The 26,890-nt window shown below is 45.9% G+C and overlaps 1 protein-coding gene across 1 annotated transcript; it reads right to left on the bottom strand.

The window, feature by feature from the left end:
• LOC124116557 (serine/threonine-protein kinase Chk1-like) lies at positions 1-26,367 on the bottom strand. Its single transcript, XM_048394874.1, has 14 exons — positions 26,247-26,367; positions 25,066-25,160; positions 23,320-23,419; positions 22,172-22,295; positions 17,646-17,710; positions 16,292-16,361; positions 15,478-15,666; positions 13,632-13,736; positions 11,763-11,861; positions 9,429-9,537; positions 7,530-7,695; positions 5,625-5,756; positions 3,626-3,727; positions 1-798 (listed from the first exon to the last, which is right to left on the bottom strand). Exons 2-14 carry the CDS (start codon positions 25,128-25,130, stop codon positions 694-696), a joined length of 1,431 nt encoding a protein of 476 aa, XP_048250831.1. The 5' UTR covers positions 25,131-25,160; positions 26,247-26,367; the 3' UTR covers positions 1-693.
• Positions 26,368-26,890: the final 523 nt, after the last annotated feature.

Raw genomic sequence — 26,890 nt, 5'->3', positions numbered from 1 at the left:
GGGTGGGAGTACTAGGCACACAAAACAACCTCGGGTCTTCTGCAACAAGGTAGGATTTGTGTCCTGTCCAGCTCATAGAAAACATTAAATTATACGTTAAGGAAAAAGTTGAAATATTGTTACGACTTCTAGAATTAAGGTAGGCACAAGTCCATACCTGCTGACGTGCATGGGAAATTTGCTTCAATAAAACCCCTTGAAATTTTAACCTATTTGGGTTTATTGTAAGTACACAACCTGCAAGTGTTTAGAAGGCAAAGACCAATTCTCATTTATGTGAACATATCTGGCAACTTCATAAAGATTCATACCAGTTGATCATTTGTTAAATTTTTCAGATCTTGTGGGTAAATGAAGACTCTGTTCCAAAACACACACAAGTCAAGGGAGATAACTGATACCTGCAGTCAATCCTAGAACCAGTCTGACTTGGCACATCCTGGTTTTATGGTGGAGTATCGCTACATTTGTACACCCTAGTACCGGAGCTGACTCTAACATGTTGTATCTTCTGTACATAGTCTGTCTGTCTGTCTGTCTGCTGTCTACATTGTGGGTTCTGTTGTTGAGGCAACATTCAACACCATGTTGTAGAGGAGTTCATATATCTAGTGTTGGAGCAGTGTCGAGCAGTGTCGAGCCATCCAGCTGGCTCGCTGCTGTTGGTGGGGACCACTGCTACATCGTGGGACATCATCTGGTGGGATGCAGGGGCCACATGGGGGGTGCCTTGCGGATCACCGCCTTCATCCTGTCCTTCACCTTCATGAAGTGTTTCTTGAACTCCAGACCATCCCCCTGCGAACAAATAGGAGTGAGTGAGTGAGTGAGTGAGTGAGTGAGTGAGTGAGTGAGCAGCACTTTAAGTAATATTCCAGTCATAAGGACAGGGGCATGTCATAAGGACAAGGGGCATCTCATAAGGACAGGGGTATCTGATAAGGACAGGGGGCATCTCATAAGGACAGGGGGCATGTCATAAGGACAGGAGGCATGACATCAGGACAGGGGCATGTCATAAGGACAAGGGGCATCTCATAAGGACGGGGGCATGTCATGAGGACAGGGGGCATGTCATAAGGACAAGGGGCATCTCATAAGGACAGGGGCATGTCATAAGGACAAGGGGCATCTCATAAGGACAGGGGTATCTGATAAGGACAGGGGGCATCTCATAAGGACAGGGGGCATGTCATGAGGACAGGGGGCATGTCATAAGGACAAGGGGCATCTCATAAGGACAGGGGCATGTCATGAGGACAGGGGGCATGTCATAAGGACAAGGGGCATCTCATAAGGACGGGGGCATGTCATAAGGACGGGGGCATGTCATAAGGACAGGGGGCATGACATCAGGACAGGGGCATGTCATAAGGACAGGAGGCATGACATCAGGACAGGGGCATGTCATAAGGACAAGGGGCATCTCATAAGGACAGGGGCATGTCATGAGGACAGGGGGCATGTCATAAGGACAAGGGGCATCTCATAAGGACAGGGGCATGTCATAAGGACAGGGGGCATGTCATAAGGACAGGGGCATGTCATGAGGACAGGGGGCATCTCATAAGGACAGGGGCATCTCATAAGGACGGGGGCATGTCATAAGGACGGGGGCATGTCATAAGGACAGGGGGCATGACATCAGGACAGGGGCATGTCATAAGGACAGGAGGCATGACATCAGGACAGGGGCATGTCATAAGGACAAGGGGCATCTCATAAGGACGGGGGCATGTCATAAGGACAGGGGGCATCTCATAAGGACGGGGGCATCTCATAAGGACGGGGGCATGTCATAAGGACGGGGGCATGTCATAAGGACAGGGGGCATCTCATAAGGACAGGGGTATCTGATAAGGACAGGGGGCATGTCATGAGGACAGGGGGCATCTCATAAGGACAGGGGTATCTGATAAGGACAGGGGGCATGACATAAGGACAGGGGGCATGTCATAAGGACAGGGGGCATCTCATAAGGACAGGGGTATCTGATAAGGACAGGGGGCATGACATAAGGACAGGGGGCATGTCATAAGGACGGGGGCATCTCAAAGGATTGGGGGGGGGGGGGGGGGGGAGAGACATAAGCATGTCATAAGGACGCGGCCTTGCGGATCACTGCCTACATCCTGTCCTTCACCTTCATGAAGTGTTTCTTGAACTCCAGACCATAATAAGAATTGGGGGCATGTCAGAAAGACGCGACACCAAGAGTCGGCTACCAAAATTTACCCATGTATGAATTCTCATGAAGAGTCAAGTTATCAATGAGTTCAGTCAATCATGGGCACAGACATGCTGCAAGGAAAGCCTTTGACTGAAGGGGAACAACACAACACTCAAACAGGCAGTCCAGCAAGTTTGAATCAGATCCGTTATACATACAGCACTCCACTGGTCTGTTGATCAGACTTCAAAATAAGCGCCTGCCCGTAGGCCCATGGCAAGCAGTTCTTGTGTCAGGCCCCTAGTTTCAAAGTGGCATGGGTCCTTATGATCTGCAGTATATTTATGTGTCATTTGTCACAATAAGGTGCAGTTTTTTAAATGAGGGCCTGAAGAGTTTAGTCAGGGCCTGCAGCTTCTAAAATCTGAAGGGTCCGGAAGTCAGCCTGGCAATTTTATTTTTTCTCAAACACTGCAGTTGATTAACCCTCCTGTCTGAAGTTGGTTGGTTTGTTGTTTAACGCCGCACTCAGCAATATTCCAGCTATATCACGGCGGTCTGTAAATAATCGTGTCTGGACCAGACAATCCAGTGATTGATATCATGAGCATCGATCTACGCAACTGGGATCGTTGACATGCATCAACCAAGTCAGCGAGCCTGACCACCCGATCCCGTTAGTCACTTTTACGACAAGCATAGTCGCCCTTTACAGCAAGCATGGGTTGCTGAAGACCTATTCTACCCCGGATCTTCACGGGTCCAGTCTGAAGTGCAGGATGTTGAACATCTTAACAGTAACATAGGTAGGGATCTTCAGGAGGTACTTGCAGTTTCCAGAATCTATATACATTGTCTTCTATCAATAAATATTTCAACATTTAACAGTGACCTATTGTTAGATTCCAAATACAAGTGATGTACCTGCAGCTTATACTTTTCTCACCCACCAAAGTAAAAGAGTGAGTGAGTAAGTTTGATTTTACGCCGCGTTTTAGCAATATTCCAGCAATATCACGGCGGGGGACACCAGAAATGGGCTTCACATATTGTTCCCATGTCAGGAATCGAATCGGGTCTTCGGCATGACGAGCGAACGCTTTAACCACTGGGCTACCCAACCGCCCCCAAAAGTAAAAGACCTTTGTCTGATGAAATAAATTCAAATAATACTTGTTTTATTTTGTGACTGGGATATTGGCTCTGGTTGATTGAATCCTTAAATCCAAAAATTTAGAAAGTGTTCAATTATGTTGAGCCTGTGTTGAGTGGAAATGGATGCCACTGCGGGGTGATGAGTCTTCCAAGAAAGGAACCCCTCTCAGTGCTTTAAACACAAGTAGTTACAAAGCTGTTGACACTTTCACTTGGATCAAGACTCACAAGAATCTATCCTTAACTGGAAAAGAAACTCTGAATTAAACAAAGCAGAATTTTTCGTGAGTGTTATGTCACCTTGGAGAGTCTGAAGTCTACCAGTAGGTTATCTCCCATGTCAATGATGCAGGCTTTGAACACCAGGGGGTTGTTTCTCTTGTCCTTGGTTGTCACGGTCAGCTGTAGAAGTGAGCGTGAACCATATTACAGCAATCTTAAAAATAGACTTATCAAGGGATGACATAATCTGGCATTATCAACATATCAATTTGCACGATGAGATTACGTTTTTGTTTGTTTGTTTGTTTAATGCTGCACTCAGCAATATTCCAGCTATATGGTGGTGGACTGTAAATAATCGAGTCTGGTCCAAACAATCCAGTGATTGACATCATGAGCATCAAACCACACAATTGGGATCTGACAAGCATCAACCAAGTCAGTGAGCCTGACCATCCTATCCCGTTAGTCACCTCTTACGACAAGCATAGTTGCCCTTTAGAGCAAGCATGGGTTGCTGAAGACCTATTCTACCCCGGATCTTCATGGGTCAGATTACACAGTAGTAGCATTAGGCAGTTTGCAACTGTCTGTGTGTTTTCGGAAGCAACATTCCAAATCATATATACGGCACCCTGATTCGAGCCAGGGAACTTCTTGTATGTGTCACACTACATGAAATACTCCAGGGTGTCATTGTACAAAACAACCTTAACTCTACGACTGTTGCAAGTCTATGTTAAGGTATGGAGTTACGATCACCTTAGTGCTAAGATGGCTTTGTACAACAGCACCCTGATTCCAGCCAGGGAACTTCTTGTATGTGTCACACTACATGAAATACTCCAGGGTGTCATTGTACAAAACAACCTTAACTCTACGACTGTTGCAAGTCTATGTTAAGGTATGGAGTTACGATCACCTTAGTGCTAAGATGGCTTTGTACAACAGCACCCTGATTCCAGCCAGGGAACTTCTTGTATGTGTCACACTACATGAAATACTCCAGGGTGTCATTGTACAAAACAACCTTAACTCTACGACTGTTGCAAGTCTATGTTAAGGTATGGAGTTACGATCACCTTAGTGCTAAGATGGCTTTGTACAACAGCACCCTGATTCCAGCCAGGGAACTTCTTGTATGTGTCACACTACATGAAATACTCCAGGGTGTCATTGTACAAAACAACCTTAACTCTACGACTGTTGCAAGTCTATGTTAAGGTATGGAGTTACGATCACCTTAGTGCTAAGATCGCTTTGTACAACAGCACCCTGATTCCAGCCAGGGAACTTCTTGTATGTGTCACACTACATGAAATACTCCAGGGTGTCATTGTACAAAACAACCTTAACTCTACGACTGTTGCAAGTCTATGTTAAGGTATGGAGTTACGATCACCTTAGTGCTAAGATGGCTTTGTACAACAGCACCCTGATTCCAGCCAGGGAACTTCTTGTATGTGTCACACTACATGAAATACTCCAGGGTGTCATTGTACAAAACAACCTTAACTCTACGACTGTTGCAAGTCTATGTTAAGGTATGGAGTTACGATCACCTTAGTGCTAAGATCGCTTTGTACAACAGCACCCTGATTCCAGCCAGGGAACTTCTTGTATGTGTCACACTACATGAAATACTCCAGGGTGTCATTGTACAAAACAACCTTAACTCTACGACTGTTGCAAGTCTATGTTAAGGTATGGAGTTACGATCACCTTAGTGCTAAGATGGCTTTGTACAACAGCACCCTGATTCCAGCCAGGGAACTTCTTGTATGTGTCACACTACATGAAATACTCCAGGGTGTCATTGTACAAAACAACCTTAACTCTACGACTGTTGCAAGTCTATGTTAAGGTATGGAGTTACGATCACCTTAGTGCTAAGATGGCTTTGTACAACAGCACCCTGATTCCAGCCAGGGAACTTCTTGTATGTGTCACACTACATGAAATACTCCAGGGTGTCAATGTACAAAACAACCTTAACTCTACGACTGTTGCAAGTCTATGTTAAGGTGCGGAGTTACGATCACCAAGCCAGGGAACTTCTTGTGTCTCTGACGCTAACCATGCTGGGACTGCTCTTCTTCCAGGTGTAGGTGAGGCTGTCGAACACCTTGTACATCTCACTCAGTGTCTCGTCCCGGCAAGTCTTCACAAAGAACCGCGTCATTCGTCTCACCAGTTTCTGCATGGGCGTCTACAGTGGGAAAAACAAGATGGGGTCTCAGTCACCGGTTCTCTAATGGTGAGTGAGTGAGTTGGGTTTAACGCCGCTTTTAACAGTATTCCAGTTATATCACGGCGTGTCAGCTTAATGTGGGAGGAAAGCCCGAAGTGATGCAGGTCTCAGACGTTTACCACTTCGGTGAAACCCACGAGCACAGGTATGGTGCTGACATACCTAGAAACATAATTGGGGTGAACCGGGATTCGAACCCACAATCGTAGGTTTCTGGCGTGCCCAAGGGACGCAATTCAGCACAGAGAATCGCGGCGCCCTAGACGACTGGGCCACCCGTGCCCCCGGTTCTCTAATGGGCAGTTATAGGTGTACAAAACAACCTGAATTCATTCCAAGTATCACGGGTAAAACATTGGCGCAATCTCATTAAATTCACAGCATTAGAAATTGGCACTCGTCCTATAGTCCTTGCCAAAGTGTCCAATAGTTAAGGTATTATAAGGATACCATAAAAATTTGCCATTTTTAAGGCTTTTTTTGTGTGCTATATTTCATCATCATGAGCACTAATGGGTAAAAATATTAGTTTCTACCGCTGAAATCATATCTGTGTTGTCACTACCGCAAAACGAAGATCTGCGGACATCCCATTACAGTCATCAGAACAACCTTTCACGACATTAGCCAATCAGAAAGCAGCTTTCTCAAGCTTTTTGGCACTAGTTTCAAACTGGCGACTTCCATTCCTGAGTACACTTTGAAAATTATTTTGACGAGGTTGCGATTCAACATTTGAAAACTGAAACAAAAGTACACTTGGAAAGAAGGCCAAGATTGCATGGTAGTACTTCCCACAGGCAACAGAGTCTCTACCAGTCAAATGTTTATCCCATTGAAGCGAGCGATAGATGATGATTTTGATGGAATCAGTCGACCGGCCCGTTGTTCGGAATACCCTGTTCTAACATCTTCAACGTTGCATGATATTAGTTTGTTTGTTTGTTTGTTGTTTAACGCCGCACTCATCAATATTCCAGCTATATGATGGCGGTCTGTAAATAATCGACTCTGGACCAGACAATCCAGTGATTAATATCATGAGCATTGATCCACGCAACTGGGATACAATGACATGCATCAACCAAGTCAGCGAGCCTGACCACCCGATCACGTTGGGTCTCTTTTATGACAAGCATAGTCACCTTTTACGGCAAGCATGGGTTGCTGAAGACCTATTCTACCCCGGATCTTCACGGGGCTGCATGATATTAAAAATCATTCCAACTGTCACATTTGCTCTGAGGTGACAAATAACGGGATGTCCTCAGTTCTTTGTTCAGCGGAAGCGAGAACTAAGATATAATTTCAATGAGATTGGACTGGATTTGTCAACCAAGGTCTAAAAAACGTCTAGCCTAATGTTGCTACATCTTGTACCTATTTACATGCCCTCACCTGTGACGACCCTGGTGTGCCCTGTATCTGGCTACTCAGCAGCATCTTGTCTGCCTGTACCGGCTGGGAGAAGCTGATCTAGTGATTGTTTACCTATGTGCATCAACTCACCTGTGACGACCCCGGTGTGCCCTGTATCTGGCTACTCAGCAGCATCTTGTCTGCCTGTACCGGCTGGGAGAATCTCATCTATTGATTGTTTACCTATGTACATCCCCTTACCTGTGACGACCCCGGTGTGCCCTGTATCTGGCTACTCAGCAGCATCTTGTCTGCCTGTACCGGCTGGGAGAATCTCATCTATTGATTGTTTACCTATGTACATCCCCTCACCTGTGACGACCCCGGTGTGCCCTGTATCTGGCTACTCAGCAGCATCTTGTCTGCCTGTACCGGCTGGGAGAAGCTCATCAGGTGGTCCTCCCCAGTGCCACTCTCAGTTACCTCCCCTTGTGAGTCAGCCCGATAGGCCATGGGCTGACTGCTGGATACCGTAGCCCTGGAGAACACATCACGCACTCACATCATACTCCTACATATGTATCAGAGGTGAGGTGAAATGGGGTTTAACGTCACGTCAAAGATTATTGCACTAAAATAGCGACGTGCAAGCACGTGTTTGTGTGTGCGTGGCTGCTTGTACTAGTCTGGACTGATGCCGTTTATAGTGCTAGCTCATTGAGATACCATGCTGCAGCTTAACATGAAAACCATAAGAGAGACCCAGTATACTGACTCCGAGCCGACCAAATGCCGAGCGCTAGACAGGGTAACACAAAGGACCATCTTTTAACGTCTTTTGGTGTGACGTGGCCGGGGTTAAAACTCCGGACCTTCTCCTCTCCAGACGGATGCTCTACCACTAGACCACTGAGGCGGTCATATGTATCAGAAGAAATGAATAACACTTTTTGTTAACTTGTCCAACTTATTGCCATCTTAGGCAAAGTTACATGGAATCTAAATTTTACATCTTTCCAAATATTCTGAAGTTTAATACACTACTGCCATCGCAAGACCCTATTATTAATATGAATACAGCACAGTCCTTGTTTTATGCCAATACCGTAACAACACAAATACTACAACATAGACATTATATTAAAAATGCTTTTGTTAAAAAAAGCAAAGAAATGCGTTATATTTTTTAACTGTTTGCACCTTAATTGTATTTCGTTTGTACCGGCCGCGATATAACTGGAATAATGTTAAAAGCGGCGTTAAACCCAACTCACTCACTCTCTCACTCGTTTGTACCAAAAGGCCCATGGCCTACAAGTACTGATTAAAGTGAAAAGACACACTGCCTGCATACTAATGTACCATGTTGAGCAGCTCCTACTTACCCTGGGGATCAGCCAGGCGGGGTGGTAGTCAGCTGCATGAGTGAGTGAGTGAGTATGGTTTTACGCCGCTTTTAGCAATATTCCAGCAATATCACGGCGGGGGACAGCAGAAATGGGCTTCACACATTGTACCCATGTCGGGATTGGAACCTGTCAGCTGCATGAGGTAATTGAGATCTCTGTGGTAGATTTCGCTATAGCAGCAGTTGTGGGAGACAACAGCCTCGGTATAACAGTGGTAACGTATTACTTAATGTAATATATTAGGGATTTGTCTTGACCTACTCAGAGGCCGATATTCGGCCCCAAGGCTCCAGCAAATATCTAAAATTCCCAAATTGGAATTATTAATTTCCAAATTGATGGAATAACTAATAAATCATTTAGTTTTCGAGAAAATTCGTCCCCAATGAGGAGTGGATGGACTGAAGGATGGATGAACCCCGTTCCAATATCCCCGCCCCATTTCTTGGCGGCGATAAATATGAGGATAAAGGCAACTGGTATTTCACTGATAACAGGATCAGTAAAGAGGAACAGGTTTAAAAACTTAGTTTTATATCATTACATTGAATGCAATCTCAAGACAACAATGTTACATACCTCTGAATTTCAGAGTGAGTGAGTATGGTTTTACGCCGCTTTTAGCAATATTCCAGCAATATCACGGCGGGGGACACCAGAAATGGGCTTCACACATTGTACCCATGTCAGGAATCGAACCCGGGTCTTCGGCGTGACGAGTGAACGCTTTAACCACTAGGCTACCCGACCGCCCCTGAATTTCAGAGACTACGAACTTCCAAAAAAATCCTATTTCTGTACATGTACATGTAGACCCACTGCTTATAAGCTGGTGTACCATGTCGTGGCAGCTTCTACTCACCCTGGGGAACAGCCAGGCGGGGTGGTGTCCACCCGGGAACACATCCGCTTAAACACCCCGGGGCCGGACGGGGAGTCGGTCGGTGAGCCGGACGCCACGCGAGATAGTCCTGCACAAACAGTCGCAAGTCTTGTACACAGACGTAAGAGCTTATTTGTGTTAATGGTCAGTTGCTCATGACTGAAACGCTTGTACAATAGTCAGTGCTGGGAATGCTATCTGCACTGAATGTGTAAATTAGAGTTAGCTCCCTTGGTTATAAACAAACAGAAGAGATGACATCATTGGAGAAGTTTTGCAATGTGTTTCTAGAAGACTTGCTGTATGAGCAACACATATCTACCTGCCAAGTGAGGAATGGATATAGCTGTATATTAACAGTTTATCAATATCTTATTAACAGGGAGTCTACAATCCCTACATGAAAACATGGACTAGCTGCCAGCTTCTAACACTATTCCAGATTCAGGAACAGAGCACGGGCCAAGTCTGGACATTCCTAGAGCATGGACATGTATCAAAGGGCGTGCTACTTATTGCTGCCGCCACCACTTATTTCACCAGTTGTATTGCCATCTGTGATTGTACACCTGGACACACCGATTTCTGGGTTAACCTCTGTGTCCATGAGTGTCTACAGTCCATGAATGTTAACCGTCCATGAGTGTCCACTGTCCGTGAGTGTCCACCGGCCGTGAGTGTCTACCGGCCATGATTGTCTACCGTCCATGATTGTCTACCGGCCGTGAGTGTCCACCGTCCATGAGTGTCCACCGTCCTTGTCTACTGTCCATCGTCCATGAGTGTCTACCATCCATGAGTGTCCACCGTCCGTGATTGTCCATGAGTGTCCACCGTACATGAGTCTACCGTCCATAAGTGTCCACTGTCCGTGAGTGTCCACCGTCCGTGAGTGTCCACTGTCCATGAGTGTCCACCGTCCGTGTCTACTGTCCATCGTCCATGAGTGTCTACTGTCCATGAGTGTCCACCGTCCATGTCTACTGTCCATCGTCCATGAGTGTCTACTGTCCATGAGTGTCCTATCATCCATGAAGTGTCCACCGTCCGTGTCTACCGTCCGTGAGTGTCCACTGTCCATGAGTGTCTACAGTCCGTGTCTACTGTCCATCGTCCATGAGTGTCTACTGTCCATGAGTGTCCTATCATCCATGAAGTGTCCTATCATCCATGAAGTGTCCACCATCCATGAGTGTCCTATCATCCATGAAGTGTCCACCGTCCGTGTCTACCGTCCTTGAGTGTCCACTGTCCATGAGTGTCTACAGTCCGTGTCTACTGTCCATCGTCCATGAGTGTCTACTGTCCATGAGTGTCCTATCATCCATGAAGTGTCCACCATCCATGAGTGTCCTATCATCCATGAAGTGTCTACAGTCCGTGTCTACTGTCCATGTGTCCATGAGTGTCTACTGTCCATGTGTCCATGAGTGTCTACTGTCCATGAGTGTCCACCGTCCGTGAGTGTCTACCATTCGTGAGTGTCCACCATCCATGAGTGTCCACCGTCCATGAGTGTCCACCGTCCATGAGTGTCCACCGTCCGTGAGTGTCCACCGTCCGTGAGTGTCCACTGTCCATGTGTCCACCGTCCGTGAGTGTCCACCGTCCGTGAGCGTCGACCTTCTGTGAGTGTCTACCGTCCATGAGTGTCTACCGTCCATGAGCGTCCTATCATCCATGAGTGTCTACTGTCTGTGAGTGTCTACCGTCCATGAGCGTCCTATCATCCATGAGCATCTACCGTCCATGAGCGTCCTATCATCCATGAGTGTCTACCGTCCATGAGCGTCTACCGTCCATGAGCGTCCTATCATCCATGAGCGTCTACCATCCATGAGTGTCTACCGTCTGTGAGTGTCTACCGTCCATGAGTGTCTATCATCCATGAGTGTCTACCGTCCATGAGCGTACTATCATCCATGAGTGTCTACCGTCTGTGAGTGTCTACGGTCCATGAGCGTACTATCATCCATGAGTGTCTACTGTCTGTGAGAGTCTACCGTCCATGAGTGTCCACCGTCTGTGAGAGTCTACCGTCCATGAGCGTACTATCATCCATGAATGTCTACCGTCCATGAGCGTACTATCATCCATGAGTGTCTACTGTCTGTGAGAGTCTACCATCCATGAGTGTCCACCGTCTGTGAGTGTCTACCATCTGTGAGTGTCCTCCTGTCTGTGAGTGTCTACCGTCCATGAGTGTCTACCGTCCATGAGTGTCTACCGTCCATGAGTGTCTACCGTCCATGAGTGTCCACCGTCCATGAGTGTCCACCGTCCATGAGTGTCTACCGTCCATGAGTGTCCTACCTCTCTTGTAGAAGGTCTTCGTGAACCACTGATGCTTCTTGATCTGTTCCATCTTGTACCGCTTGCTGGCGTTCTCCACTAGTAGTTTCCGTAGCAACGCTGCAACAGGGGAGATAACTTGCCCAATGTTACAGTCTACTTTCAGCTAAACATTCCACCTAGAATTTGAGCCCATTTGATATTCAATTTTTATTTTTTCCAACAGTCAGAAGCACAAATGTTTTTTTCAAGTAATTTCCGTAACATTTTTTTCCCCGATAAAATCCCCATCCCCTCCACAAGAATATCAAATGGTTGGCACTTTATCAATGGATAGTGAGTGTTGAACAGTATTTCACTTATATCTTGGCGTGTGGACGGAAAGCCCAAAGTGATGCAGAGCTCAGACAATAATCTGTATCACGACGAATCTGGTAATCAAACACATATTCATTGCATTCTGGCGCTCCTAAGGGAGAGAACTTTGCTGCATCTTAGACGAATGGGCCCCGATTCTTTAAGAGCAGATCATGATGTCCATATATTAGTGTTCATATACTACTAAAAAATGGTTAAGGACCACCTGATTAATTCATATTAATATAGTTAATTACTACAATTAACATAATTATCATATTCGACGTAATAAGCGTCCAGGGCGCTCTCAAAATTAGAAATAGGGGGCTCTTATTAGAATTTAATTTTGGTGAGATTAAAAACGAGGTTGAAAGATTGTAAATTTTGTGGTTTCTGCTGACAGCCTGAAATGATATTATAGAAGAATCTGTGCGTATTATACACAGCAGATATATTTTTGAGAATTTAATTGCCCATAATTAAGTGTGCATATAACAAAAGAGTGCGTATTATACACGAATAAATAAGTCTTGTGTACATTGATCAATCGGAAAGGGGTGCCTACTGGGATTGTTCACTAGCCAATATATTAGCAAATAACGCTGTGGGCGCTTATTACGGTATAGCAGTGTTCAAATACCTGCCTGCCTGACCGTCTGAGACGGGTTGATTTCAACTCGGGCTGCCAGATTTTCAAATCCCCCTGCCCGACGGTCGGGTTATATTTCATATGTAAAAATATTCTAAATATTTCCCGATGATAAGCATTATTTACATGATGTATTCTAGGATATTAAATACAAATCTGACCTAAAAAGTGTTTGCTATTTCTTTTCTTGCATTACTTCATGTTCAATGAATTCGATTTAACGTTTTAATTAAATTATCCTGAGAAACATATGATTATAGTGGGCAGGCAGGTTTTGGTCAGGGCTGGCAAGTATTTCAGCTAGCAAGTCCTGTGGTCTGGCTGAAAATTTTGGGAGTTTCATACCCTGGGTATAATAATATGACAGATTTGGGTGGTCCTTAACTTTATCTAACTAGTAAATGTTATGAAATGGAAATTCTTACAAATAGGTATTGCCTCCAATTTCAGCAATGTCCAAATCAAATTTGATTTGTGACGGGAAGACTTTACTATTCCTGCAGAACATTTTGGAGTAATTTCAGAACTGTCCATCTGACAAAAAAACTCTCAACATGTGCTGACTGACTGCTTATTCTGCAGGTTTTGTTTGTTTGTTTGTTTAACGTTTAACGCCACACTCAGCAATATTCCAGCTATATGACAGTGGTCTGTAAATAATCAAGTCTGGACCAGACAATCCAGTGATTGACAACATGAGCATCGATCCACGCAATTGGGAATGATGACATTCTTCAACCAAGTCAGCGAGTCTGACCACCCGATCCCGTTAGCCGCCTCTTACGACAAGCATAGTCGCCGTATACGGCAAGCATGGATTGCTGAAGACCTATTCTACCCGGATCTTCACGGGTCTATTCTGCAAGTACAACTATTGTGCTCACACAGTGCCAGATTGTCGATCTTGTTCCAGGGCGTGAGGGTGATCTTGCAGTCCTTCCAATCACAGTACTCCTGACACCCGTACGTCGGCTCATCCCACGGCAGCTCTACAACAGGCAGGCAGCAAACATGCTACAAATACATTCACTAGTGGAAACGTTACATAGCAGATGGGGTGTACCCATACCTACAATATTGATACCTCCACAGTCCATGAATACCTCCACTGTCTATGAATACCTCCACTGTCTATGAATACCTCCACTGTCTATGAATACCTCCACTGTCCAAGAATACCTCCACTGTCTATGAATACCGCTACTTTCTATGAATACCTCCACTGTCTATGAATACCGCTACTTTCTATGAATACCTCCACTGTCTATGAATACCTCCACTGTCTATGAATACCTCCACTGTCTATGAATACCGCTACTTTCTATGAATATCTCCACTGTCTATGAATACCGCTACTTTCTATGAATACCTCCACTGTCTATGAATACCTCCACTGTCTATGAATACCGCTACTTTCTATGAATACCTCCACTGTCTATGAATACCGCTACTTTCTATGAATACCTCCACTGTCTATGAATACCTCCACTGTCCATGAATACCTCCACTGTCCAAGAATACCTCCACTGTCTATGAATACCGCTACTTTCTATGAATACCTCCACTGTCTATGAATACCTCCACTGTCCAAGAATACCTCCACTGTCTATGAATACCGCTACTTTCTATGAATACCTCCACTGTCTATGAATACCGCTACTTTCTATGAATACCTCCACTGTCTATGAATACTGCTACTTTCTATGAATACCTCCACTGTCTATGAATACCGCTACTTTCTATGAATACCGCTACTTTCTATGAATACCTCCACTGTCTATGAATACCGCTACTTTCTATGAATACCGCTACTTTCTATGAATACCTCCACTGTCTATGAATACCGCTACTTTCTATGAATACCTCCACTGTCTATGAATACCTCCACTGTCTATGAATACCGCTACTTTCTATGAATACCTCCACTGTCTGTCAATACAGCAAATGTCTATCAATACCTACTCTATCAGTACCTTTGCTGTCTATCAATACCTTCACTGTCTATCAAAACCTACTCTATCAGTACCTTCGCTGTCTATCAGTACCTTCGCTGTCTATCAATACCTTCACTGTCTATCAATACCTTCGCTGTCTATCAATACCTTCACTGTCTATTGATACCTTCGCTGTCTATCAATACCTTCACTATCAACACCTTCGCTGTCTATCCATACCTTCGCTGTCTATCAATACCTTCACTGTCTATCAACACCTTCGCATGTCTATCAATACCTTCACTGTCTATCAACACCTTCGCATGTCTATCAATACCTTCACTGTCTATCAACACCTTCGCTGTCTATCAATACCTTCACTGTCTATCAATACCTTCGCTGTCTATCAATACCTTCGCTGTCTATTGATACCTTCGCTGTCTATCAATACCTTCACTGTCTATCAACACCTTCGCTGTCTATCAATACCTTCACTGTCTATCAATACCTTCGCTGTCTATCAATACCTTCGCTGTCTATTGACACCTTCGCAGTCTATCAATGTATCCACACAGTGAGTGCTATTTAAGCACTGGACCAGCCATGTCACAGCAGCGTGTAACGCCTGGACCAGACAAACCAGTGACTGAAATCATGAGCAACAAACCAAACCACTCCATCAGCCAAGTCACGGGACCTAAACACTTGATCCCCATATTCAACTCGTGCAACTGTCATAACCCCCTATGACCTATTATTCCTAGGAATCCAAGGCTTGGTCAGAGAACTGTGTTACCTCCTGCGAGTAACGCCACCAGGACGACAGCACACGACCAGATGTCGGCCGGCTCTGCGCTGTATGGTCGGCGACTCAGTACCTCCGGGGCGACGTAGGGGACGGTGCCGCAGCACTTTTCCAGCATCCTCACCCGCCCCTGGTAGCGGAACACCGTCGCCAGGCCAAAGTCCGAGATCTTCAGCTTATCTGGGGAGAGGCAAAACAACACACATCAATACTATGTTGGAACTGCTGTCTAATCATGAAATAGGTCTAGGCACCATCTGTTGTCTAGGAGATGAAGGTTAGGCGACAATTTATGTACTATTCTACATCTGACAGGGATATTCGGAGTGTCCAGGTGGACAATCTAACTGGTTGTTGTGAATACTCAATGACGTTTAGAAAGTGGTCAAATGTAACTAATGTTATATTTGGTATAACATTTTCTTAGTAAAGTACAGATTCTCGTACTTTTGGTTGAGTCCCGTCCGGGATTCAAACCCACACTGCCAGAGTGAGGCACCTAATCGCACAAAAAGTCAGCAATCGAACCCGCTCAGCCACCGAGGCTTCCACAAAAATGGAAGTCCGACAACTGGTAGTCGACATCACATACTTTGAGTACCCCTCTGACAAGTGTAAATTGGCACGGCTCCCATGGCTGAAAGCTATGAATACACAATGCCATTTAGAAAGTGGTCAAATGTAACTAATGTTATATTTGGGATAACACTTTGGGTTAGAACGCGGACTTTGAATGCTGGCGATTAGGTGCCTCACTCTGGCAGTGTGAAGCTTTACTGCGGTGACTTCAGCTGTTTTATCTCACCAACATCATCAAGCAGCAGGTTCTCTGGCTTCAGGTCTCGATGGGTGACGCCGCGGGAGTGGAGGTACTCCTGAAAACACACATACTCTCATGTAATTGATGGAGGTTTCTCCTAGGATGCTGACACAAATGCATGTTTCCATACACAGAGTGATGCTTAGGTTCTCAGGATTGCTGCTATAGTATCAGAGTCTATGGACCCTTAAATATTTAATTTTGAACAAGCACCCAATAACGTAACCCCTCACCACCTCCACAACCAGCCGATGGAAAACCCCTAGGAGCCACCCCACCCCTGCCACCAGCTGATGGAAGACCATTAGGAGCCACCCTGCCCCACCCCTGCCACCAGCTGATGGAAGTACCCCTAGGAGCCACCCTGCCCCACCCCCGCCACCAGCTGAAGGCAAACCCCTAGGAGCCACCCCGCCCCACCCCCGCCACCAGCTGATGGAAGTACCACTAGGAGCCACCCCGCCACCAGCTGATGGAAGACCCCTAGGAGCCACCCCGCCCCACCCCCGCCACCAGCTGATTGAAGTACCACTAGGAGCCACCCCACCCCACCCCAGTATCATCACACTCCTACAGAGGTACTCACCACCCCGCCACCAGCTGATGGAAGTACCACTAGGAGCCACCCCACCCCACCCCAGTATCATCACACTCCTACAGAGGTACTCACCACCCCCGCCACCAGCTGATGGAAGTACCACTAGGAGCCACCCCACCCCAGTATCATCACACTCCTACGGAGGTACTCACCACCCCTGCCACCAGCTGATGGCAGTACCACTAGGAGCCACCCCACCCCACCCCAGAATCATCACACTCCTACAGAGGTACTCACCACCCCCGCCACCAGCTGATGGCAGTACCACTAGGAGCCACCCCACCCCACCCCAGTATCATCACACTCCTACAGAGGTACTCACCACCCCGCCACCAGCTGATGGAAGTACCACTAGGAGCCACCCCACCCCAGTATCATCACACTCCTACAGAGGTACTCACCACCCCCGCCACCAGCTGATGGAAGTACCACTAGGAGCCACCCCACCCCACCCCAGTATCATCACACTCCTACAGAGGTACTCACCACCCCCGCCACCAGCTGATGGAAGTACCACTAGGAGCCACCCCACCCCACCCCAGTATCATCACACTCCTACAGAGGTACTCACCACCCCCGCCACCAGCTGATGGAAGTACCACTAGGAGCCACCCCACCCCACCCCAGTATCATCACACTCCTACAGAGGTACTCACCACCCCCGCCACCAGCTGATGGAAGTACCACTAGGAGCCACCCCACCCCACCCCAGTATCATCACACTCCTACAGAGGTACTCACCACTCCTGCCACCAGCTGACGGAAGTACCGCTGGGCGTCAGCCTGGCTCATTCCGACATCAGGTTCTGCAAGAAGAGGTGAACTCTATAGAATTGTATAGGAAATAACCAGTGATGTTCAGAACAATAAAAGATTACTTTAAGGCCACAAAGCTTTAATCATTAGAGTCTTATCAATATTCTCAAACTTGTGAGTTGGTATGAGCTACTGACACACAATAAGACAACGTTATTCCTGACCTATTCTGTCAAACAGCTCTCTCCACAACAGCGTTATTCCTGACCTATTCTGTCAAACAGCTCCCCACAACAACGTTATCCCTGACCTATTCTGTCAAACAACTCTCTCCACAACGTTATTCCTGACCGTATTATGTCAAACAGCTCCCTCCACAACGTTATTCCTGACCTATTCTGTCAAACAGCTCCCTCCACAACGTTATTCCTGACCGTATTATGTCAAACAGCTCCCCTCTACAACGTTATTCCTGACCTATTCTGTCAAACAGCTCCATCAACAACGTTATTCCTGACCTATTCTGTCAAACAGCTCCCTCCACAACGTTATTCCTGACCGTATTATGTCAAACAGCTCCCCTCCACAACGTAATTCCTGACCTATTCTGTCAAACAGCTCCCCTCAACGTTATTCCTGACCGTATTATGTCAAACAGCTCTCTCCACAACAATGTTATTCCTGACCGTATTATGTCAAACAGCTCTCTCCACAACAATGTTATTCCTGACCTATTCTGTCAAACAGCTCCCCTCAACAACGTTATTCCTGACCTATTATGTCAAACAGCTCTCTCCACAACAATGTTATTCCTGACCTATTCTGTCAAACAGCTCCCCTCAACAACGTTATTCCTGATCTATTCTGTCAAACAGCTCCCTCCACAACGTTATTCCTGACCGTATTATGTCAAACAGCTCCCCTCCACAACGTTATTCCTGACCTATTCTGTCAAACAGCTCCCCTCAACAACGTTATTCCTGACCTATTCTGTCAAACAGCTCCCCTCCACAACGTTATTCCTGATCTATTCTGTCAAACAGCTCCCTCAACAACGTTATTCCTGACCGTATTATGTCAAACAGCTCCCTCCACAACAATGTTATTCCTGACCTTTTATGTCAAACAGCTCCCCTCAACAACAACATTATTCCTGACCTATTTTGTCAAACAGCTCTCTCCACAACAACGTTATTCCTGACCTATTCTGTCAAACAGCTCTCTCCACAACAATGTTATTCCTGACCTATTCTGTCAAACAGCTTCCCTCCACAACAATGTTATTCCTGACCTATTCTGTCAAACAGCTCCCTCCACAACAACGCTATTCCTGACCTATTCTGTCAAACAGCTCCCCTCCACAACAACGTTATTCCTGACCTATTCTGTCAAACAGCTCCCCTCCACAACAACGCTATTCCTGACCTATTCTGTCAAACAGCTCTCTCCACAACAACGTTATTCCTGACCTATTCTGTCAAACAGCTCTCTCCACAACAACGTTATTCCTGACCTATTCTGTCAAACAGCTCCCCTCTACAACGTTATTCCTGACCTATTCTGTCAAACAGCTCCCCTCCACAACAACGCTATTCCTGACCTATTCTGTCAAACAGCTCTCTCCACAACAACGTTATTCCTGACCTATTCTGTCAAACAGCTCTCTCCACAACAACGTTATTCCTGACCTATTCTGTCAAACAGCTCCCCTCTACAACGTTATTCCTGATCTATTCTGTCAAACAGCTCCCCTCCACAACGTTATTCCTGACCTATTCTGTCAAACAGCTCCCCTCTACAACGTTATTCCTGACCTATTCTGTCAAACAGCTCCCCTCCACAACGTTATTCCTGACCGTATTATGTCAAACAGCTCCCTCCACAACGTTATTCCTGACCTATTCTGTCAAACAGCTCCCTCAACAACAACGTTATCCCTGACCTATTCTGTCAAACAGCTCCCCTCCACAACGTTATTCCTGACCGTATTATGTCAAACTGCTCACCTCCACAACGTTATTCCTGACCTATTCTGTCAAACAGCTCCATCCACAACGTTATTCCTGACCTATTCTGTCAAACAGCTCCCCTCTACAACGTTATTCCTGACCGTATTATGTCAAACAGCTCCCTCCACAACGTTATTCCTGACCTATTCTGTCAAACAGCTCCCTCAACAACAACGTTATCCCTGACCTATTCTGTCAAACAGCTCCCCTCCACAACGTTATCCCTGACCTATTCTGTCAAACAGCTCCCCTCAACAACGTTATTCCTGATCTATTCTGTCAAACAGCTCCCCTCTACAACGTTATTCCTGACCTATTCTGTCAAACAGCTTCCCTCCACAACGTTATTCCTGACCTATTCTGTCAAACAGCTCCATCAACAACAACGTTATTCCTGACCTATTCTGTCAAACAGCTCCCTCCACAACAGTGTTATTCCTGACCTATTCTGTCAAACAGCTCCATCCACAACGTTATTCCTGACCTATTCTGTCAAACAGCTCCCCTCTACAACGTTATTCCTGACCTATTCTGTCAAACAGCTCCATCAACAACAACGTTATCCCTGATCTATTCTGTCAAACAGCTCTCTCCACAACGTTATTCCTGACCTATTCTGTCAAACAGCTTCCCTCCACAACGTTATTCCTGACCTATTCTGTCAAACAGCTCCATCAACAACAACGTTATTCCTGACCTATTCTGTCAAACAGCTCCCTCCACAACAGTGTTATTCCTGACCTATTCTGTCAAACAGCTCCATCCACAACGTTATTCCTGACCTATTCTGTCAAACAGCTCCCCTCTACAACGTTATTCCTGACCTATTCTGTCAAACAGCTCCATCAACAACAACGTTATCCCTGATCTATTCTGTCAAACAGCTCTCTCCACAACGTTATTCCTGACCTATTCTGTCAAACAGCTTCCCTCCACAACGTTATTCCTGACCTATTCTGTCAAACAGCTCCATCAACAACAACGTTATTCCTGACCTATTCTGTCAAACAGCTCCCTCCACAACAGTGTTATTCCTGACCTATTCTGTCAAACAGCTCCATCCACAACGTTATTCCTGACCTATTCTGTCAAACAGCTCCCCTCTACAACGTTATTCCTGACCTATTCTGTCAAACAGCTCCATCAACAACAACGTTATCCCTGATCTATTCTGTCAAACAGCTCTCTCCACAACGTTATTCCTGACCTATTCTGTCAAACAGCTCCATCAACAACAACGTTATTCCTGACCTATTCTGTCAAACAGCTCCCTCCACAACAATGTTATTCCTGACCTATTCTGTCAAACAGCTCCATCCACAACGTTATTCCTGACCTATTCTGTCAAACAGCTCCCCTCTACAACGTTATTCCTGACCTATTCTGTCAAACAGCTCCCCTCTACAACGTTATTCCTGACCGTATTATGTCAAACAGCTCCCCTCTACAACGTTATTCCTGACCTATTCTGTCAAACAGCTCCCTCCACAACGTTATTCCTGACCGTATTATGTCAAACAGCTCCCCTCTACAACGTTATTCCTGACCTATTCTGTCAAACAGCTCCCTCCACAACGTTATTCTTGACCGTATTATGTCAAACAGCTCCCCTCTACAACGTTATTCCTGACCTATTCTGTCAAACAGCTCCCTCCACAACGTTATTCCTGACCTATTCTGTAAAACAGCTCCCCTCTACAACGTTATTCCTGACCTATTCTGTCAAACAGCTCCCTCCACAACGTTATTCCTGACCGTATTATGTCAAACAGCTCCCCTCCACAACGTTATTCCTGACCTATTCTGTCAAACAGCTCCCCTCAACAACGTTATTCCTGACCGTATTATGTCAAACAGCTCTCTCCACAACAATTTTATTCCTGACCGTATTATGTCAAACAGCTCTCTCCACAACAATGTTATTCCTGACCTATTCTGTCAAACAGCTCCCCTCAACAACGTTATTCCTGACCGTATTATGTCAAACAGCTCTCTCCACAACAATTTTATTCCTGACCGTATTATGTCAAACAGCTCTCTCCACAACAATGTTATTCCTGACTTATTCTGTCAAACAGCTCCCCTCCACAACAATGTTATTCCTGACCTATTCTGTCAAACAGCTCCCCTCAACAACGTTATTCCTGACCTATTATGTCAAACAGCTCTCTCCACAACAACGCTATTCCTGACCTATTCTGTCAAACAGCTCCCCTCCACAACAATGTTATTCCTGACCTTTTATGTCAAACAGCTCCCCTCAACAACATTATTCCTGACCTATTTTGTCAAACAGCTCTCTCCACAACAACGTTATTCCTGACCTATTCTGTCAAACAGCTCTCTCCACAACAACGTTATTCCTAACCTATTCTGTCAAACAGCTTCCCTCCACAACAACGCTATTCCTGACCTATTCTGTCAAACAGCTTCCCTCCACAACAATGCTATTCCTGACCTATTCTGTCAAACAGCTCCCTCCACAACAATGTTATTCCTGACCTATTCTGTCAAACAGCTCCCCTCCACAAGCATATTCCAGGAACAGGTACTGGATCTTGCCATCCTTCCGGAAGCCGTAGAACTTGATGATGGCTTCGTGAGTCAACATCCGATGGACACAGACCTAGGTAAAAACAGTGGGAATTACCTTATTACAGTGAGTGAGTGATGAGTGAGTAAGTTGGGTTTAACGCTGCTTTGAACAATATTCCAGTTCCATCACAGCGTTTCTACCCAATATGGGAGAAAAACAGAAGTGATGCAGTTCTCAGACATCTACCACTTCTGTGAAACCAACAAGCAGGGATATGGTGCCGACAAACCGAGAACCATAATCAGGCCGAACCAGGATTCTGGCGTGCCCAAGGGATGCAACTCTGCACAGCAAATTGCCGCACCTTAGATGACTGGGGCACCCACGCCACAGTATTATTACAGGTAAACTATTGCTTGAGAGTGAGTGAGTGAGTGAGTATGGTTTTATGCCGCTTTTAGCAATATTCCAGCAATATCACGGCGGGGGACACCAGAAATGGGCTTCACACATTTTACCCATGTCGGGAAGCGAACCCGGGTCTTCGGCGCGACGAGCGAACGCTTTAACCACTAGGCTACCCGACCGCCCCTTATTGCTTGAGAGAGTACACAAAGCTGTTGTCAACTATACAACTAATTCACATATTCATAGACCTGTGAATTAACAGCACAACTAGTGTAAGTGTTATTTTATAATTTTATATATAATATAATATGAAAAACCAATGTCAGAGATTCATCGTCTCGATAATCCACCCAGCAGATTCCACAAAAGGCAAAATAGAGGTGAGAATTATATGAATGGATCACTGCAAATCAGTGACAAACAATATCAACATGCTTAAGTACAGTCATTAATGAGAGAAACATACTGTTTGCAATGTAGAGCTAGGTTACCTGTAGATTAACATGTTGAACCCCCCTAAATTGAATTTGGGGCTGAACGTGGACGTCGTATCGGCTGTTGCAATCAGAGGGGGCTTATTGTGATTTGACAGCCTCTGATTGACCAATCAGAATCAAGTTTTCAAATTCGTGGTAGAATGACAACTATACTCGAGGATTCTCATTACAAATCGGTCAAGGTAGATAACTCCAGAGAGGACTCCCACCTCCTTCCGCACATTCTCCTCTGCTGTTGGGGTCTTTTCCAGGTTGATGATCTTCACAGCAACAGCTTCCTGGGTCTCATTGTTGACAGCAAGTTTCACCCTGGACAACAGGAAACACCATTACAGCAGCAGGCCCATCTCAACAGCGGCAGGCCCATCTCAACAGCAGCAGGCCCATCTCAACAGCAGCAGGCCTATCTCAGTGAGTGAGTGAGTGAGTTGGGTTTAACGCCGCTTTTAACAGTATTCCAGTTATATCACGGCGTGTCAGCTTAATGTGGGAGGAAAGCCCGAAGTGATGCAGGTCTCAGACGTTTACCACTTCGGTGAAACCCACGAGCACGGGTATGGTGCTGACAAACCTAGAAACATAATCGGGGCGAACCGGGATTCGAACCCACAATCATAGGTTTCTGGCGTGCGCAAGGGACGCAACTCTGCATAGCGAATCGCGACGCCTTAGGCGATTGGGCCACCCGTGCCCCCTGGGCCCATTTCAACAGCGGCACCATCAAAATGTTTCATTGAGAGTAACTTTACATTGTTATGTACCAGGTGAGGTGATATGGGGCTTAACATCACGTCTTGGACTGTTGCACTTACATATATAGCAGCGTGCATGCATGCACGTGTGTGTGTGGCTGCTTGTACCAGTCTCCACAAATGTCAATTTTATAGTGCTAGCCCACTGAGATACCATGCCGCAGTTGGTTGGTTTGTTGTTTAACGCCGCACTCAGCAATATTCCAGCTATATGACGGCGGTCTGTAAATAATCGAGTCTGGACCAGACAATCAGGACATTGATATCATGAGCATCGATCCACGCAATTTGGATTGATGACATGCATCAACCAAGTCAGCAAGCCTGACCACCCGATCCCGTTAGTCACCTCTTACGACAAGCATAGTCGCCTTTTTACGGCAAGCATGGGTTGCTGAAGATCTGTTCTACCCCGGATCTTCACGGGCCGTACCATGCAGCAGTTGAATACCCAACTCAGACAGTATACGGACTCTGGGCTTGCAAGTCCTTGTTTTATCCCCTGAATGCCAAGCACCATTCAGGGTAACAAGTACATTTTAACGTCTTTTGATTCTCCGCGCCGATGCTCTACCACTAGAGCACGGAGGCTCTTTACTCACTCCCGATATCCTCCATCCCCCACCACCTGCACAAAGCAACCATGGCAACACAGGGACTACACAGGGACTACTCACTTCCGATACCCTCCCTCCCCAACCACCTGCACAAAGAAACCATGGCAACACAGGGACTACACAGGGACTACTCACTCCCGATATCCTCCCTCCCCAACCACCTGCACAAAGAAACCATGGCAACACAGGGACTACACAGGGACTACTCACTCCTCCACCACCTGCACAAAGAAACCATGGCAACACAGGGACTACACAGGGACTACTCACTCCTCCACCACCTGCACAAAGAAACCATGGCAACACAGGGACTACACAGGGACTACTCACTCCTCCACCACCTGCACAAAGAAACCATGGCAACACAGGGACTACACAGGGACTACTCACTCCTCCACCACCTGCACAAAGAAACCATGGCAACACAGGGACTACTCACTCCCCAACCACCTGCACAAAGAAACCATGGCAACACAGGGACTACTTACTCCTCCACCACCTGCACAAAGAAACCATGGCAACACAGGGACTACTTACTCCTCCACCACCTGCACAAAGAAACCATGGCAACACAGGGACTACTCACTCCCCGTACGCTCCCTCTCCCAGAACCTGCACAAAGTCCCAGCCATCAACAAATGCTGTCACCATCCTCGTCTCCTCACATCACTGACAGGAACACTGCAAATAACAACATCAGGGTAAACAAGGATATTCACTATTACTAAAAACTGAGCTGAATCTCATACTTTTACACTAAAATCAGGGACAGACACCATCGCTAGAAGACTAGATAGAGGGACTTGCTTACTCCTCATATCTTTTAATGAGTGGGTGAGTTGGGTTTTCCAGTTATATCACGGCGTGTCAGCTTAATGTGGGAGGAAAGCCCAAATTGATGCAGGTTTAAGACGTTTACCACTGACAAACCTAGAAACATAATTGGGGCAAACCGGGATTCTCACATGTCTGACCCACAATAATAGGTTTCTGGCGTGCCCAGGGGACGCAACTCTGCACAGCAAATCGCAGAGCCTTAGAGGACTGGGCCACCCGTGCCCCCTATCTTTTAATGAAATGAACTATGGACTGGTTAGATTTAGCCACTGGTGTCTACTGAATGTGTTTGCAGCGTTAGAAATTGGCACTAGTCCTGTAGGCCTTACCAAACTGCCCAATAGTAAAGGTATCCTAAGGACAAGTAGAAATTGGCCCATTTTAAGGGTTTTGCTATATGTTATCATTGTGAGGACTAGTGGACGAAAACTGTTAGTTTCTAACCCTGGTTTGATTGGCATTTCCTAGAGGACAGAACTTATGGATAATAACTTCTTATATATGCATTACAGCAATTTATGGATAACATTTCGAATATGCCTAATAGCAATTTATGGATAACATTTCGAATACGCTTAATAGCAATTTATCGATAACAACTTCTTTAATATGCTTTATTATAGCATATGCACGTGTATGTGTGTGTGTGTGGCTGCTTGTACTAGTACCATGTCACAGATGTTCGATCGAGAACCTATCAGCCAACACAGATGAGAAAACCTAGTCAAGTACGTGCCTGTTAAACTGTAATTCTCCTCAGAATGAGTAAACAGACACACAATTTTGCAGTAGGCATGGTGACGTAGCGATCACACAAACTGAACCTGCCAACTGCATTGCCGGATGCTGTTGACATCACAACTAGAAATAAAAATAACCTCATCTAGCTGCGTGTATACACAATCTACAACGAGACACGTGACTAAATACCGTTAAATATAATATCAAGTGTGATATTATTCAGCATCCGTGTTCAATAGCTAAAGAGACTCATAGTCGTTTCCTCCACTCGTTTTCCCATTTTGTGCTTGCCGCCATTGCTGTTTGTCACGTGATTTTCTGGTATCACGTGATACATATAAATAGGCCCTGGAAACAGGCGAATCCGTCCTTTGTGATTTGGGAATGCGAAAAAAAAAACAACAACAACAACGCAAATGCACAAAAAGATGCAGTAACGGATTTTTTTACTGCAGTCATCAATCGCTTAAACTGAGAGTCTACCAGATATTGTGTAACTGTGAAAACCAGGAAGTCACACGGGGCAGAGAGGGGCGGTCGGGTAGCCTAGTGGTTAAAGCGTTCGCTCGTCACGCCGAAGACCCGGGTTCGATTCCCGACATGGGTACAATGTTTGAAGCCCATTTCTGGTGTCCCCCGCCGTGAAATTGCGGGAATATTGCTAAAACCATACTCACTCACTCACTCGCTTCTCAACCCCCCATGCATCATCCAATTTAAGTCAGCGAGCCTGACCACCCGATGTCGTTAGTCGCCTTTTACGACAAGCAGAGTCGCCTTTTCCAGCATGGGTTGCTGAAGACCTATTCTACCCCGGATCTTCACGGGTCTGG

The sequence above is a fragment of the Haliotis rufescens genome, unplaced genomic scaffold, assembly GCF_023055435.1.
Source record: "Haliotis rufescens isolate VD_foot unplaced genomic scaffold, xgHalRufe1.0.p SCAF_130, whole genome shotgun sequence".
Classification (NCBI taxonomy): Eukaryota; Metazoa; Mollusca; class Gastropoda; order Lepetellida; family Haliotidae; genus Haliotis; species Haliotis rufescens.
Note: the sequence above shows the minus strand (reverse complement) of the source record. Positions and strands in the feature narration are given on the sequence as shown.

Coding starts and splice junctions, on each gene's coding strand:
- LOC124116557 (XM_048394874.1), bottom strand. CDS start 25,130: ATGGTGACAGCATTTGTTGATGGCTGGGACTTTGTGCAGGTTCTGGGA. Junction 22,296..23,319: donor AGGAGAATGTGCGGAAGGAG/GTGGGAGTCCTC, acceptor GTTTTTACCTAG/GTCTGTGTCCATCGGATGTT. Junction 7,696..9,428: donor CCGCCTGGCTGTTCCCCAGG/GTGAGTAGAAGC, acceptor TGTGTTCTCCAG/GGCTACGGTATCCAGCAGTC.